Source organism: Panthera leo, chromosome A2, assembly GCF_018350215.1.
Source record: "Panthera leo isolate Ple1 chromosome A2, P.leo_Ple1_pat1.1, whole genome shotgun sequence".
In the NCBI taxonomy this organism is placed as follows: Eukaryota; Metazoa; Chordata; class Mammalia; order Carnivora; family Felidae; genus Panthera; species Panthera leo.
The window spans coordinates 75819205-75836884 of NC_056680.1; the positions used below are offsets into that span (position 1 = coordinate 75819205).

Below are 17680 nucleotides of genomic sequence, written 5' to 3' on the forward strand. Positions count from 1 at the left end.
ACAATGACCTAAAACCCACCTTCTTATTTAAGAGGAAAATGTGCCTCCGGAGGACATAGAGAAGGTTGCAAATCGTGTACTTGACATCCATCTACCAATAGCATCACAAAATCTAACCCGTGAACTTGACAAGATACGAAAACTGACGCAGCTCTGTGAGGACAACGGAACAGATGCGGGCAGGCTAAATAAAGCGGCAGACGAAGCCCGAAAGGTTTTGGTGAAAGCAAAAGGAGCTGAGTAAGTACAACATTAATAATCCCTATTCCTGCTCTCACAGACCATCTGCTAAAAGACCATCTGCAAAATATTTGCGTGAGGAGTTACTTAACGTCCAAATGAAATTACCCTCCAGTAGTTCAATGCCCACAGTGAGGGCTAAGCCCTTTGCAGGTGTCTCAGGAAGCTGGGCAATTGGGAGGCAATGGGCGAGCATACATATTTTCAATTTGCCTTCCATAGAGTCGGAATGCCCTTCCAGTGATCTGGTACCTCTTCATGCCAATAAATGTCACAGACTAGTTATATGCCAGTATCTTAACAAGTGGTGGGAATATCGGTGTATTTTCCCTTTCTTGTTTACCTATGTCCGGGACTTTCTAAATTTACCATAATAGACAGTACCTTGAAGATCTAAATTTTTTTTAAAAAGACCACACTAAAAAGATATGGTGGCGAGGGATAGAAGAAAGGAACACTAGTGCCCAGGAGTAACACAGGAGTAAAATTAAAGAGAGAGGATGCAGAATCAATTAACTCTTGCTTCCCCTTGTCCTTGTTGACTTCGCCAAGTGAAAAGGAAAAGACCTCTTGATGTTTTTATGAGCGTGGGGTGCTGTGGGTCAGAGTCATGGAGTCACTTGGACAGTGGCGACATCATCAGTATCCACCACCATTTTTGGGTGCCCCGCGGTTGAGCCCTGAGCTGCCTTCACTGTCTCCACACCCACTTGTGTAAATGAAGTGTACCAGACTCAGGTGTAAGCCCAGCCCCTTCCAGGGTTAATATTTAAAACTAGGAAGATTAAGTAACTGCAGTATAATCACTTGGCTATTAAAAATGATGCTGAGGAAGATTCTTGATAACATGCAGAGATTCTTGGAGTATAATGCTATTGCTTTTAAGAAGAAGATAAGAGCTTATACACTGAAGAGGACCTCCATCATGAAAGGAAAAAAAATGGATAAAAACACTGGACTACGCTGCTATCTTAAAAGGTGGTAGGATTAGTGGTAAATTTTTCCCTTCCTGATATAATTTTTTCTTTGTTTTGTGTTTCTACCTCCTCCTCCTCCTCCTCCACCCCTCCCTCCTCCCCTCTCTCCTCCCCCTCTCTCCCTCCTCCCCTCTCTCCTCCCCTCTCTCTCCCTCCACCCCTCCGTCCTCTCCTCCTCCTCCTCCTTCTTCTTCTTCCTCCTTCTTCTTCTTTCTTCTTTCTTCTTTCTTCTTCTTCTTCTTCTTCTTCTTCTTCTTCTTCTTCTTCTCCTTCTTCAATTTTTCATATTTTCTAAATTTAATAAGCAGTTACATTGAAAACCTAAAGGAAAAAGAGGGGCGCCTTGGTGGCTCAGTCAGTTGAGCATCCGACTCTTGATTTCGGCTCAGGTCATGATCCCAGGGTCATGGGCTCAAGTCCCATGTTGGGCTCTGCACTGAGTGTGAAGCCTGCTTAAGATTCAATCTCTCTCTCTCTCTCTCTCTCTCTCTGTCCCCTCCCCCCCACATGTGTGCACGCTCTGCTTCTCTCTCTAAAATCTGAAGGAAAAAGAATACAATAAAAAGATACGGTGGTCGGGGAGTGTTAGGAGAACTTTCCTGAGCCCCTCCAGTAACTGTAGAGAAAGAAGTTATAGAAAGGGAAGTCTACATATTGTATGGTTCAACCAAAGGACATTCTGGAAAAGGCAAAACTGTGGAGACAGTGAAAAAGATGAGTAGTTGCCAGGGGTTGAGGGGAGGAATGAAAAAAAAAGGTGGAGCACAGAGAAATTTTAGGGCAGTAAAAATATGCCGTACGACACTATAATGATGAATACGTGGCATTGTGCGTTTGTCCAAACTCACAGAATGGACACCACCAGGAGTGAGCCCCAATGTAAACTATGGACTTCAGTGTCTATGATGTGTCCATGTGGGTTCGTCAATGCTAACAAATGTACCAGCCTGGCAGGGATGTTGATAACTGGGGAGGCTGTGCCCGCAGGGGGGTGGGAGAGAGGGGCAGGGGGCATAAGGGACCTCTCTGGACCTTCTGCTTAATTTTGCCGTGAACCCAAAACTGTTTTAAAAAAATAGCCTTTTTTAAAAAGTGAGTGAGAGATTCCACTAGGAGAGGTGGGGTTTCATGGGGAAGGCGGATGTTTTGCAAGTCAGGTTTTCTTGCTGGTCCACACGCACTTGTGATTCTGCCTCTGCAAAGGTCTATCTGATATTCCACTCGCTTGGTACATTCTTCCCAAGGTGCTTCTGAGCCCACAGATCTAAGTATCTGCTGACTGTTGACTAGAGGTGAGCTTATTTCTGTAAAACAGACTATCACTTGGAATGCTTGTGATTTTAACCTCTGACTGGGCCCCTGGAAGCTAGGATGTCAGTGAAGCTTAAATAAACCTGAATAAACACAGCCTGAAAACGTAGGGCTTTTAGTTCTCTTTGCTGTCTGTGGAGTCTCTTGACTATTCCACCCCCACTCCGGTGAGGATTTAGAGAGTAGTGCTTAAGTTTGACAAACCAGGGAACTGGAATCGGCTGAGGAGAGTTATTTTGTTCAAAGCTGGGCAGTGAGAGTCCTCAAGCCTCTCTGGTTATGACAGATCAAGAAGGAACAAGGCCTGTGTCATTGATTTCCATTATCTGCCGAAATCCGTATCTATTTGATATGTGTATATGTGCATTCTTATTGGCATGTAAAGATACCTATTTCTCAAAATAAAGATTTCCGCACTTTGCCTTGCTTAAGAGTAATTTAAATTTACTTTATAAATAATTCAGCCAAGTTTTTCCGTTGAGTCCAATGAACTCCCAAGGTGAAATAAATGAATAATTGTATATTTATCTAATCTGACACATTAATATCTTACCTTAGAAAAGCAGCAAATGTTCTATTAAATCTTGACAAAACGCTGAATAGATTGCAACAAGTTCAAACCACCCAAGGACGGATAAATTCTGCCATCACACAGCTGACTGCAGAGATAACAAAAATTAAAAAGAACACTGTGCAGGTATTTCTGTACCCTCTTTGAAACTAACCTGAAAAAAATTTTGAATGTGGACACAGCATGGTTTTTTTTTGTGCCAGTGTGATGCTTGCCCTAACCCATCTGATAGGATGATTTTAGGATAAAATAAAATGATGGTGGCTTTATGCATTTAATTGAGGTTCTTTTTTTTTAATGTTTTATTTTCGAGAGAGAGAGAGCATGAGCTGGGGAGGGACAGAAAGAGAAGGACAGAGGATCTGACATGGGCTCTGTGCTGAGAGTAGAGAGCCCAGTGCAGGGCTTGAACTCACAAACCGTGAGATCATGACCTGAGCCGAAGTCAGATGCTCAACCAACTGAGCCACCCAGGCACCCCAATGTTCTATGGAGCTCTCACAGTATCACTTCATTCATTCTTGACCCCTCCCGGGGGAAGAAGCAGGTGCTACTGTCTGCTTATAAATGAGGAAACTGAGACTTAGGGAGGTTAAGTGACCTGCCTAAGGTCACGCAGCTTATTAAAGGTAGATTTGAGGCCGGAGTTTAATCCCTTCTGATTCCAGGGAAAGCCATAGACTTGTGAAAGCTCATGAGGCAAAGAAATAAAGCTAATTGTTGCCAGGGTTTTGTAACTCCCAGGTTTTGCATGAGAGCTCATCAGACTATCCTAAGACTGAAAGAATATCTTACCCTAAAGAAAGTGTCCCGTCCAGAGCACGGGACAGGGTGCAAAGCCATGGTTTAACCCACAGAATGGATCCGGGAGAGGAACCTAGCAGTGGAGGACAGGACAAGACCTAGTCCCAAGGTGTGTGAAGTGTCTTCCTCCAAGTCTCCACTCTCCAGTCTATTCCCTTCTCCATAGAATGCTGGTTCCTCGGTCTCTGTTCTGCAGCCGGGCTTTATAGGTAAATACATGCAATTTGAAAAGAAAAGCAGAAACAGACAGAACAGGAAGCAGTGCACCAGGAAGTAAAAGGGTTGGATATGAACTGGTTGCAAATATTGGGCAGCAGAGAAATCAAAGAAGGGCTCCAGGATTTCCCCTTCGAGGCATATACTCTAGAACAGGGGATGGCGAAATAGAGCCCACGGGCCAAATGGGCTCACTAACTGTTGTTTTTTTGTTTTGTTTTGTTTTGTTTTGTTTATCCCAAATCATGAAGTCTTAGTGGAATACAGCCACACACTGTCGGTGGCTGCTTCTGTGCTACAGTGGCACAGAGTTGCATAGTTGTAATAAAGACTTTATGAACGACAGAGCACACAACATTTACTACCTGGTCCTTTACGGAAACAGTCCGTAGACTTGTACTCTAGAAAAATTTCCTCGTGTGTCCAAGGGCACAACAAGGGACTTCTATTTCTACAAATATGGTGCACCCGGGACCCCAAGGAGCCCTCCTAATAGAAAAATACCCAAAATGTTGCATAGGATTTTTTTTTAATTTTAATACACAGCTGAATTAGTAAGAAATGGATGAACTCTTCAGAGGCCAACAGTGACAGGGAAGTCTGACGCCAGAGAGGTAATAAAGCATGAACCTGATGGCGGGCAGAGTGTATCTGCCAACCCCTGGTGCATGAGAGCTGTTGGTCTTAATGCTCACCAGGCAGAAGAGACAGAAAACAAAGCCCATTCAAGGAGAGAATAAGACCCCAAATGGAAAGGCAAAATTCTCAGTGAAATGTTAAACCCCTCCCCCCAACACACACACACACACCCTGGGAGGGCAGCCCCAGTAAGACACTGGGGCTGTAGGGAAGGAAAGTCTTGACTAAGAATTTCTACCCCCAAGCTGGCTTTCACAGGAATTTGAGGGTCAGATTCACACTACCTGTGTGGCCCCCCACAACCTAAGCTGAAAATGTCCCTTAAGGTGGTCCTGGGCTGCCCTCAGATACCTGGCAGAGACAAACAAGGGAATTCACCTTAAAACAAAGACTCAAAAAAAATTCTCCCCAAACACATAAAAGAACAAATTGCCTGCCTCAAGCAAGAGTCATCAGAAATAGTAAACAACAGAATCAGAACACAGAAGACTGGGGATATACCATCATTGGATACAGAATACAAAATCATAATGTTTATTATGCTTGGGAAAATCAAAGAAGGCATGAAAGGACGACCAAAGAATGAGATACAAGAGATAACAGGGGCGTCTGGGCGGCTCAGTCGGTTGAGCATCCAACTCTTAATTTTTAATTTCGGCTTAGGTCATGATCCCAGGATCGTGGGATTGAGCCCCGGGCTGAGCATGAAGCCCTGGGCTGAGCATGAAGCCTGCGTAAGACTCTCTCTCTTCCCCTCTCCCCGACTCACGCTCTCTCACTCTAAAAAAATAAATAAATAAAAAGGATATAACAGATGACCAGTCAGATTTGACTTCTATATATGACAAATGTAGTCACGGAAATAAGAAACAAGTATAAGATGTTCATTATTGTTTGTAAGGGGGAAAAAAATTAGAAGCCACCTGCAATAAATAACCGGAGAATAGGAATATCAATTGTATATCCGAACAATGGAATGCTTTAAATTGCTAAAACGGAATAAACAAGAGCTATGCAAACTAGCCAAGATGAAGTATACAAGCATAACTTTGAATTAAAAATTTAAGGTGCAGAAAGAGACAGTATCATTTATTTGCATACAGTTAAAAAAAAAAAAGAAATACCGCAGGTGTTAAAAATACCGACTTTGTAATAGTAAAAAAGCATGTAGAAATACACGGGGTGACGCATGTTAGATTCAGGAGAGTGGTTCCCTTTAGGGGGACAGAAGGGATGGGATGAGGGTCTTCACTCACTGGCAAGCGCTTTATTCTTAAACGGACTGGAAAGTGCGTAGATAACGGGTCATATTTGCTTTCACACCCGCACGTATGTCTAGGAATATTTTATTACAACTTTCTTTTGGGTGGAACTGAAAAACTGAAGGAATGATTTACTTTCCCTTCACACCTAGCTTATTTTCTGAAGGGCATAATTAGATCATTTGTTTTTGTGTGGTTTGTTACACGAAGAGACTTTCTCCTTTCTGGTCTTTCAATCGACAACAGGCTGAAAAGGAAGCCAAGGACACCGAGAACAAGCTGGACTCAGCAAAGCAGCAGTCGGTGCTGGAAGCTGGACTCTCCCAGCTGCGGACCACGTTGCAAAGGAACAGGGGGCGAGCGGCCCGCGTGAGAGCTCAGGCTGCATCGGCCCAACGCCAAGCTGGGGGCCTTGAACAGGTCAGTGGCCCCACCAGTGCCACCAAGAGCAGACAGTGCTTCTTTGAAGGATAATCCTTTAACCCCACCTCATGGTGCCATTTGTCAGCAGTTCCCTTAGTGCTGGACCCTGCTCAGTGGTGTGTGTTAGTTGGGATTCCCATGGGCATGAAGGCTCTTCTGTAACGGAGGGCTGTCTCCGGGGAAGACAAACGTCCTTTGACCATCCTAGGAGTGTTTCCTCCCCCTCATCTACTCCTCCTAGTACTTCTAGTGGTTTCCTGGTCTATTTTTCCCTCCCTTCCAAACATTCACAGTCTGTGCCGTGGGTCTATCTTGGGCGTATTTACCCTTTACTCTAGAAAAATCACATAACCTATAATGAAAACAAGTGAAAGTCACCTGCCAAAGAGAATAGATCATGTTACAAAAGTCAGAGTGAGTTAATTAAACAGTTGTGGAAAATACCCTACTAATCTAGTTTGCTGAAAGAAACTATCAACTCATTTTCTTAGCAGGATATCTCTGGTTGGCTGCATTAATAGAGTAGCTTACACAAAGGAAAGATGTTCAAGTGTTTTTACAATTAGTCGGTTCTCTTGCTTTTAATTTCTAATGGGCAGGGTCACTCCCCCCTCGCCCCGCCCCCCACTTGGGACTTGAGCACACTTTCTATGAACAGAAGTGGAGAAAGGTACTTCCCGCCCACCCCCTCCCCATCTCCATGGGGCCTTCCTGGCCTTCACTCATCTATTTAACATTCTAGACTGTCAGCCACGCGAGCTGACCCCAGAGATGTCCATTCTAACACTGAGGGAGCTCTGGACACTAACACATATATACTTCGCTTCCTGCCTCATTTCTCTCTTACCTATTTGCCAGCCAAATAACGTATCGTTGCTACTAAATCTTTGCCACTCACTCTGCCCTTCATCCTGTACAGGCAGCTGTCTGATTCAGCTGAACCAAAGATTTGTCAAAGGCAGGATTGCGTCAGTTCTGTCCTCTGTATCTCCCACCTTAGCTAGTTTAGCACAAACAATCGGTGCTTCCTAAATCATTGCCTTAACATGGAATTAACATTGCTATTTTGTAACCAAGCAGTTTTATGTTTAATTAGCTAAAGCTGAGGATTTTTTTTCAGTCTAAAAAAAAAAACATTGCAAATAAAAGCCCTGTTGGAAATATCAGGGTGACTCCAGCATATTGACCAGATCATGGTTTCCGCTTGCCCCTTTTGTGAACGGTATCAGGCAACTATCACACCCGTATACACGCTTTATAAATATTTTCTGGTGATGGGAGCATTTCTCTGTTATAGGAGTTTGCAGAGCTAAACAACCAATATGCTGTTCTGCAGCATAAGACAAGTGCCACAGGACTGACAAAGGTAACATTAGGTAAAGTGGAACAGCTGAAAGAGGCGGCAGAAAAACTGGCCATAGATACAGAAGACAAGATAAGAAGAATAGCAGGTATTTCTTCCTTTTTTGTAGCTTTCTGGAGGTCTAAGTGGCAGGTGAAATTGTCTATATTTAAAGTGTACACTGTGACAATATGATGGGCATATATGTTGTAAAATGATCGCCACAATTACATTAATCAACAGCAGCCCGCATACTTTTTATGGTAAGAATGTTTAACATCTACTCCTATATGCAATAGAATATTATTAACTAGACAGCGCCGCACTGACCATGCGATCCCCAGACTTTTTCATCTTAAAACTGAACCCTTTTACCAAGCTCTCCCCATTTCCCCAACCCACCAGACCCTGGCAGCCACCATTCTCTCTGCTTCTAGGAGTTCAACTTTTTTTTTTTTTTTTTTTTTGGATTCCACATGAATCTATGAGTGAGATCATATAGTATTTGTCTTTCTCTCTCCAGCTTATTTTCACTTAGCATAATGTCCTCCGGGTTCATCTATGTTGTTGCAAATGGCAGAATTTCCTCCTTTTTTTATGGCTGAATTACACACACACACACACACACACACACACACACACACACACACATTTTCTTCATTCATTAATGGACACTCAGGTTGTTTCCATAGTTTATTTATTGTGAATAATGCTGCAATGAACATGGGAATGCAGATATCCTCTTTGAGATATGGATTTCATTTCCTTCAGAGAGATACCCAGAAAGGGGATTGCTGGATTATATGGGAGTTCTCTCTATTCTATCACATGCTCCACCAATGTGACAATAACAGAGTGCCGCACTTCCCTGGTAGAATGTATACCAATTGATCATGACACAGTTCAACCACATATGAGTCCACTGAGGAAAGGAAGGAGGAATGGGGTCAGTGCCTTGGGGACCGCAGTGTAACAAGCCACTTGCATGGTTTTACTTCAAAGGGTATCATCGAGCCTGCATTTCTGTGTTCATCAGAACAAACTGGCATGGCCTTTGGTCAACCTGAAATGCCCTTTTCCGAACCCACTGTTTCTCAACCCAGGGTGATTTTATCTCCTTCCCTGGGGACAAAAACGTCTGAAAACATTTCTGCTTGTCACACCTAGGGGGTTCCACCGGCATCTAGTGGATGGGGGCCGGGGGCACAGGTAATCATTCCATGATGCACAGGACAGACCCACAGTGAACAATTATTTTACCCAGAGAATCAGTAGTGTGGATGTTGAGAAACTTGAAACACCCCGTCCTAACCTATGCTTCCTATTTTCCCCTCTCATGCAAATAACTGTTTTGGAGTCCATATGATCTAGACCCCAAGGCACTGGTCATCCTACAGAGATCTGTAGGCAGCATTCTAGAAGGAATCATAGTCCAGACAAGGATTTTGATCAAAAATGGACATTTAGATGCGCACAAAGTGTAGTAAATACAGAATGCATACAGTCAGAAAGTTCATCAGAATCTTCTTCCCCTACAACTTGTACTCATGGTTTTTCTAGGCAGTCATCATGCCCTTAACTGCTTCTAAATCATCAAGAAATACCAAATGATGAGTGGTCTAGTTTCACTTTTGGTTGTATTTGTATTGTCTCCAAAACTTTAAAGTGAATCATATTCATTTGGAATGTAAATAACTCTCAAAATATTCAAACAACCGAGACTCCTCCTGTATAATGCTTCTTTGTTATAAAATGAGTCTTTGGCCTTAGAATCACTTATATTCCCACTATGACAGGGAACAAAATGAGAACACACCATTGGTGTGGGCCAAAGTCAGGAAAAATACATCCCACCCTGTTACCATTCATTATCTCTGGGGAGGGGGAGAGTAAAGAGGAAAACGCTACTTTTTCTATTAATGTAATTGTTTATATAATTTACATCTTTTACATTTATGTAATTTACACAGTTTTCACTTTCCATATTTTCCTAACAATTTTGAGAAGAAATTAACTAGGAAAGAGTCAAAAAGACAGAGCGGTTTTTATTGTGCCCTCCATAAGCAATACCATGAAAATCAGTTGCTGTTATTCATACAACTTCGTCCTTACTGTAGGAGCAAAAACGTGGGGAGAACATTTTCTGTCTTGTGTTTTATGTTGAGGCCCAAACTGTTTCCACGTATTCCCATAGCCTCAAACTCTCAACAGTTTTTGAAATTCGCTTGGAAGAGAAGTTAGGGGCCTTCTAAGAGAAGTCTAAAATAACACACTCCACTTTCTTGGCTCTGTTTTGAGAGCTGTTTTGACAGCTCAACAAGGTAGGAAAAGAAGACATTGGTTTGGCCACCTTCCTGATTCTGCCACTCGAGAAGGGTCTGAACCCCAACAGCTGTGCTCTGGTCGTACCTGTTAGGAAGAAGTACCCATGGGACCCCAGAAGGGAGCCCTTATTTACGTTGGTAGGGTCAAGGTTGAGTGAGAATGGACCCCAGTCCACAGCCAGGGTCCCTTTATAGTCCTTTGTGTCATTCAGGGTCCCAGCGAGAAATAGGAAGCACACCTGGATAGAATTCTGGATTATATATATATATATATATATATATATATATATATATATATATATATATATTAATGTTTATTTCTGAGAGAGAGAGAGAGAGAGACAGAGCATGACTGGGGGAAGGGCAGAGAGAGAGGGAGACACAGAATCTGAAGCAGGCTCCAGGTTCTGTCTGAGCCGTCAGCACAGAGCCTGACACGGGGCTCAAAGCCACGAACCGCAAGACCATGACCTGAGCTGAAATCGGATGCTTAACTGACTGAGCCACCCAGATGCCCCTGGATCGCATACTTATAAACAGAGTGGGCTCTGTTATCTATTTGTTGTGTAACAAAGCACTCCCAATTTTAAGGGCTTAACACAGCAGCCATGCATTATTTTTCTGTGGCTTTCTGCGTAGCTGTTCTGTGGGTCTGTCCTGAGTTCTTCAAGCAGGTGCTCTCAGCTCCTGGGTCAGCTGGCTGGTCTGCCCGGGGCCGGGCTTGACTGAGATGCTGGACCGTTTTCTCCAGGGTCTTTTATCCCAGGCTGCCTTACGGCTGCTTGTATTGAATTCCATGAGAATGAGCACAGAAACTGCAAGGCCCCTGTGGTCCTGTACGTTTCTTTCCCTTCATACTGGTCAAAACAACATGCGGTGCTGGACCTGGTTTGAGGGGGGTGGGCAGATAGCCTCTGCTTCTTGATAGGAGGAACTCTAAAAACCACCCAGGAATTCAGAGAATCTGCTAAGGGTGTGGAGGTACCTGGTGACAGGCAGCAATGAGAAGCCATCAGTGTCCCTGGGCCTGAAGGGGCAGGGGAAGCAGGAGGGCCAGAGCCCTGAAGTAGCTCTATGAAGGCTGGAGCCAGAGGCGGGGGGGCCACCTTTGCAGGCTGGGCGGACAGATGCATAAACTGCCAGAAGCCTGCTTCTCCACGGGGACCGTCTGCTCGCCCGCCCCCTCCCCCTACCATCACTTCCCAGAACTGTCCAGGGGCCAAGTGTGAATGAGACCCAGAGATCAAGGGAGCCAGATGATGTCACCCACTGAGGCCAGCTTTCCAGGACAGAGCAGGACGGAGAATGGATGTGGTCAGGCAAACGAGGAGTAACCCGCATAGCCTCACTCACTTATGTGGCGGAAACAGAGGGGGCTTTTCTCCTTTTAGAACAAATCCCCTACCAGTGCTGGATCTCCTTTTCATTCCCAAGTGACCTGTATTTAAGTTTCTAGAGACAGAATGCTCGCCACCTTCCATAACAGCTCTTTCTTTGAACAGCTGCGACTGCTAGAAAGTTCTTTATAAATCAGACAAAATCTTCCTTCCTGGAACTTTCACCTGCTGGTTTCATTCTGTTTCCTCAGGATGACAAAAAACACCCACATTTCAGATGTCTTCAGCACTCTGGTTCCTTCCTCTAGACACACGCTCCAGGCTAGTGTGACAATTCCCCCAGGCCACCCGATCACCCAGGTGTGATCTGTCCAGGTGAAGCAGGACATTTATTTTCCTTAAGAAGTTCCTCATCAGGGGCGCCTGGGTGGTTCAGTCAGTTGAGCACCTGACTTCGGCTCAGGTCACGATCTCACAGTTTGTGAGTTCCAGCCCCATTTGGGGCTCTGTGCTGACAGCTCAGAACCTGGGGTCTGCTTCCGATTCTCTGTCTCCCTCGGTCTCTGCCCCTCCCCCACTCACCCTCTGTCTCTCTCACTCTCGAAAATAAACATTAAAATTTAAAAAAAAAGTGAAGTTAAAACAGCAAGAACAAACATTTGGAAATATGCACCAAATCCAATCAAGGCTCATCATTTGTCTTTTCATTTCTAATGAATTCTAACTCGTTTTAGACTGACATTGATAAATGCCATTAGATAGAAACTACTTTTTAGACAAAAATATCAACTTTTCTGCCCTGATTTGTGTGAAAACCTCAAGAAGTCTGGTGAAAATAAACATTTTGTCCGTGGAATCAAAACGCAAAGCTAAATACATCTTTAAGAGACCCGTAAATCCCTGTGTAAGGTATAAGGCGGGTATCCAGTTTCCAAACCAGACCAAAACCAAATACATCCTGTACTTCATTTTCTTGTTTCAGATTTAGAAAAGAAGATCCAAGATTTGAATCTGAGTAGACAAGAAAAAGCTGACCAACTGAAAGAGTTGGAAGATCAAGTTGTTGCCATTAAAAATGAGATTGTTGAGCGAGAAAATAAATACGCTGCTTGCTACAGTTAGGCAGAGGGGAAGTACGAATCACCTGTGCCTTCTTTTCTGGCTTCTGACAAGTAAACCTGAGGAGGTGTGCTGAACGTGAGAAACAGGAATGGTCAGTCCTGCCTGCCTCCCCGTCCCGAGCCCGGTCCTTGCCAGAGATCTGAGCTGGGCCCAGGCAATGCTGTTCCGCATGGAATAGAAAGGGGGAAGCAGAGAAATCGCCTCTGGCTTGAGAAACCTTTCCTCTTGCCTTCCTTTCTCTTTCATAACCTAAAAATAATTTGTTACATATGGCAAGCACAAATCTAAATAAGTATTCCATTTACTAATCATCATTTCAGTCAAATGAAACTAAATGTGAAATGACTTGCTAGGGGCTGGGGGACAAGGGGAAAAGTGTTACTAATCAGTGGGCATAAAGTTCCAGTGAAGCAACGTGAATACGTTCTAGAGTTCTGCCTTACATTACACGTAAGTCAAGGATAACGTATTGCACACTTACAAGTGTGTTAAGAAGGTAGATCTCACGGTGCCTGCGTGGCTCAGTCGGTTGGGCATCCAACTCTTGATTTCAGCTCAGGTCATGATCTCATGGTTTGTGAGATCCAGTCCCACGTCAGGCTACCCATTAGCAGTGTGGAGCCTGCTTGGGATTCTCTCTCTCCCTCTCCCTCTCTGCTTTTTCTCTGCTTGTGCTCTCTCTCTCACTCTCAAAATAAATAAATAAACTTAAAAAAAAAAAAAGAAGGTAGATCTCATATTAAATGTTCTTACCACAATAAAGTAAAATAAATTTAAGCAAATGAAGTTAAAATAAGTCAATGTCTCTAACACTAGAATGGAATAAATCTGGATGGCATGTGCTAGCTTGTCCTGTATTTGATTTTTATTTGGATTTGCGCTATGTACGAAACTATCACTCTATCGTGAGTAAAATGCATAGAATTCAAAATGTAATTAAAAAAAATTTTTTTACATTTATTTTTTTTTGAGAGACAGAGAGAGACAGAGCACAAGCAGGGGAGGGACAGAGAGAGAGGGAGACATAGAATCTAAAGCAGGCTCCAGGCTCTGAGCTGTCAGCACAGAGCCCGAAGCAGGGCTCGAACCCATGAACCGTGAGATCATGACCTGAGCCGAAGTCAGATGCTTAACCGACCGAGCCACCCGGGCGCCCCCAAAATGTAATTTTTATACCCGCTTCCCTACATATCCATTCTCTCAACCAAAGAATTCCACCCTCCCCAAATGGCATTGGAACAATATTCAAAAAGATAAATATTGAACTACTTTTCATAATTTGTCTGTAAGCATTTTTGCTGCAAAATCTGATTTTTGAAAGAGTAGCAATCCTGCTGTTATTGTTTGGTATGAAAGATCGGGTTGTCTCATTTCCAATTAGGTCTATGAGTCCACATTAACTTGTTTTGCATGTCTGCTATATAACAGAGCACAGTGCTTCTATTTGTGAAAGTTGTCCTTCAGCAGGGTTATTTTAAGGGAATCTAGCCCCTCATTTTTGCATAAGAAATAATGGACACTGACACTGCCATATGAAAGAGGAAAGCAGCTGGAACCATGTCCCTTAAAGACTGACTCATAAAAACTGGATTTAAACATTTAACGAAGGGGGCTTTAGGATTACATAGAATTATGACATTTCTTAAAACATAGATTATTTAGGAAAATTGCAGTTTCCCGGGAGATCCTGAAGAATGGAATGACATTTTTCTACCGGAAAGACCCCCCAGAAATCTCTCTTGAAACATGATTGTAATGTTCTTACACTTTTGGAAACTTCTACGAAAACAAATGACACACGGAGTTGAACACTAGACTGTCACAATGTCTACGTTGTTTGCTCCAACGTACAGAGTGGAACACACTCCAGCTTTCCCACCAGGACACTGACTTCCACCTTTGAATGGGTGGTTGACTTTCCAAGCATGGGTATCTGTCTGCAACAGCAACACTCAACCGTTTTACCTTTTTAGTGGTTGGAGACTATGCAAGTACCAGCCAGAGAGTGTGGAAAGGGTTGAAGAGGAAGGAGTTTCTGTCTTCTGACCAGGAGGCTATTGAGGTCACCCCGGGCAGCGAATTCCCCAGCGCTGAGGAAAGCACGGGAATCAAGTGCAAGGGCAAGATAAACCCACCATCTCTCCTCCAGGCCTCCGGGGATGAGGGATCCCGGTTGGAGGAGGTTAGGAAGTATGTGATGTATTTTGGAAAGACTGTAATCAAAAAGTGGTTATGCTTTCTAAACTTTGGTGTTTAATAAGCCTTGGTTATCTTAAAAAAATGGGCATATGCAAAAAATCTTCTTCCTGAAATAAATCATTTGTAACTTGTATTGTTTGCTGTATCGGTTGTTCAAGAAGTGACCCAGGCAAAGATTCGGTGAAACGGTATCTTTTATACGTTGCAGAGTCACCTGAAAATGTGTGGCAAGATCTACTGTAAGACTTAGTTGAACCTGCATATTAAGAAAATAATCTTGGGGCGCCCGGGAGGCTCAGTCGGTTAAGCGTCCGACTTCAGCTCAGGTCACGATCTCACGGTCCGTGAGTTCGAGCCCCGCGTCGGGCTCTGGGCTGATGGCCCAGAGCCTGGAGCCTGCTTCCAATTCTGTGTCTCCCTCTCTCTCTGCTCCTCCCCCGTTCATGCTCTGTCTCTCTCTGTCTCACAAATAAACGTTAAAAAAAAATTAAAAAAAAAAAAAGAAAATAATCTTAAACAGAGGGGCAGAAAAGCTTTGTGAATAATTTGTTATAACACTCCTTATATTAAAAATGCGAAGAATCCAAATAACCAACAATAAAAGACCAGTTAAATATTATGATTTTACCAGTCTGGTTCTTGGATGCAAACATTGAAAACCAACACGAGCTCATCATGCAGGAAACGGCTTTATTTAAACGTAATCTAACAGCACATAAAATGGGAGAAATGGCTGGAGAGACTGCAACCAAGGACAATTATGCCTCTGGGAACACGTCTGAGGTCACACTCCCGGAAATCCCGGGTGAGGATGCTAATGCTGTCCCTACTGGACATTCTAACCATCTAGTTAATTCTCCACTGTCTTGCATCTTGCATCATTCTCTCATGACTCAACATCCCTGGGAACACTTTCCAGCCTGAGCCTCTTCATGTGCCCTGGCCACCAGAGAGAAGAGAGAATGTCCGCCTCCTTTAGCTTGGGTAGGAGGGGGGTTTCGCCTCCACCAGTCTCTGGAATCTTACAAGGTAGGAAGTATTTTGTTGCCAAGCATCAAAAAATTATAAATTTCCATTATAATCTGACTCTTCCTAATATCATGATGCATTCTTCATCCCCCTTTTGATTCTAAAACCAAAACAAATGCTTCCAGGGGCACCTGGGTGGCTCAATCGGTTAAGCATCCAACTTCCGCTCAGGTCATGATCTCTTGGTTCATGAGTTCGAGCCCTGCGTCTGGCTCTGTGCTTACAGCTCAGAGCCTGGAGCCTGCTTCAGATTCTGTGTCTCCTTCTGTCTCTGCCCCTCCCTTGCTCTCTCTCTCTCTCTCTCAAAAATAAACATTAAAAAAATTTAAAAACACAGATTGAGATTGCAAACTTCGTCTCTGTGACTCCTCAAGAGGATGTATTAGGATTGATGCTTTTCTTCCCTTGCTACTCATTCCACGTTCCCTCTGCCTTCAGCAAGCATCTCTTTGCCAGTTAGAGTGACCCAAACCTCCTTTCCTGAGGATTCTGTCTTTGAAGGTCCTTCAAGTACAGGGGTAGAGTGCTCTTACATTTTGCCCTTGGATGTGGCAGGACTGGATTGTGGAGATTGTAGTCACATGCCTCTAGGCTGCCACTGTGTAACAGCAGCCCTTTAAGAGTTGAGATCAAGTACCCCAATCCAAAGCATAATTCCCCCCTTTTTTAGCCTGTTTATCCTCTAACATGAGGACCCAGAAATAGCTGGGTATTGGCGTGTTTTCCAATTGAATGGTGCAACTATTGTGTCGTCTAGTAAGAACGTACTTCCTTAGAGACCAGAACCCAAAGTCAGGTATAGGAAGTAACATTTGGCCTGCGAGTCATTTGGATATAACTGTGAACAGTGTCACACAGACTTTCACTCTCTGTTGGTTTTAGATCCATGTATACTGCATAGGAGAAGGCTCCATCAGCTTTCATGGAAGCAGGCATGGCTCTGTCTGGCATCCGCATGAATACATTTTCTTTTTTTTTTAAGTTTATTTATTTATTTTGAGATGGGGGGCTGTGAGAGAGGGGGAGGGGCAGAGAGAGAGAAGAGAGAGAGAATCCCAAGCAGGGTCCACACTGTCAGCGCAGAGCCCGATGTGGGGCTCAAACTCACAAACCGCGAGATCATGACCTGAGCCGAAGTTGGATGCTCAACTGACTGAGCCACCCCAACATGATATACATTTTCTTTGCCTTGGTTACAATTTTTCTAATTGTTTCCTATACTTGAGTTGACTGAACGCTACATCTACCCAGCACTGGGAAGTCTCTTGAGGTGTGTGAGGGACCAGTAAGAGAGAAGTCTAGATGAATTCTGTGCATCTCAGAGCAGGGGTTGAGTGAAGGGCAGGAGACAGCCAAGACTGAGACCAAGAGTAGTGGCCGGGCTTATAGAGACTGGGACCGGCAAGACCCAATAACAGGGCAGCAGACAGGATCTAAGACTCTGAATGTGGAAGGGAGAGCAAGATGGTGGACAGCGCACTGGGTAGGTCACACACGGTGTGGGTCAGAGGTCAGAAACATTTGTAAACCAGCTAGTCTCAGCAGAAAATCATTACGGAATGGGAATGCAATCTGGTGCAACCACTCTGGAAAACAGTATGGAAGTTCCTCAAAAAACTAAAAATAGAACTTCCCTACGACCCAGCAATTGCACTACTAGGCATTTATCCAAGGGATACAGGTGTGCTGTTTCAAAGGGACACACGCACCCCAATGTTTATAGCAGCACTATCAACAACAGCCAAAGTATGGAAAGAGCCCAAATGTCCATCGATGGATGAATGGATAAAGAAGATGTGGTGTGTGTGTATACACACACACACACACACACACACACACACACACAATGGAGTATTACTTGGCAATCAAAAAGAATGAAATCTT

At 43.8% G+C, this 17680-nt stretch overlaps 1 protein-coding gene across 1 annotated transcript in view; it reads left to right on the forward strand.

Annotated features, from left to right (window-relative positions):
* LAMB4 (laminin subunit beta 4) overlaps positions 1-14588 on the forward strand; it is a 100134-nt gene extending 85546 nt beyond the window's left edge. The window contains exons 29-34 of the mRNA XM_042915075.1: positions 33-240; positions 3087-3225; positions 6267-6440; positions 7741-7894; positions 12429-12659; positions 14542-14588. Coding sequence (XP_042771009.1) covers positions 33-240; positions 3087-3225; positions 6267-6440; positions 7741-7894; positions 12429-12568 — 815 coding nt within the window. The 3' untranslated portion in view covers positions 12569-12659; positions 14542-14588. The remainder of the gene's footprint in view (positions 1-32; positions 241-3086; positions 3226-6266; positions 6441-7740; positions 7895-12428; positions 12660-14541) is intronic.
* The last annotated feature ends 3092 nt before the right edge of the window (positions 14589-17680 follow it).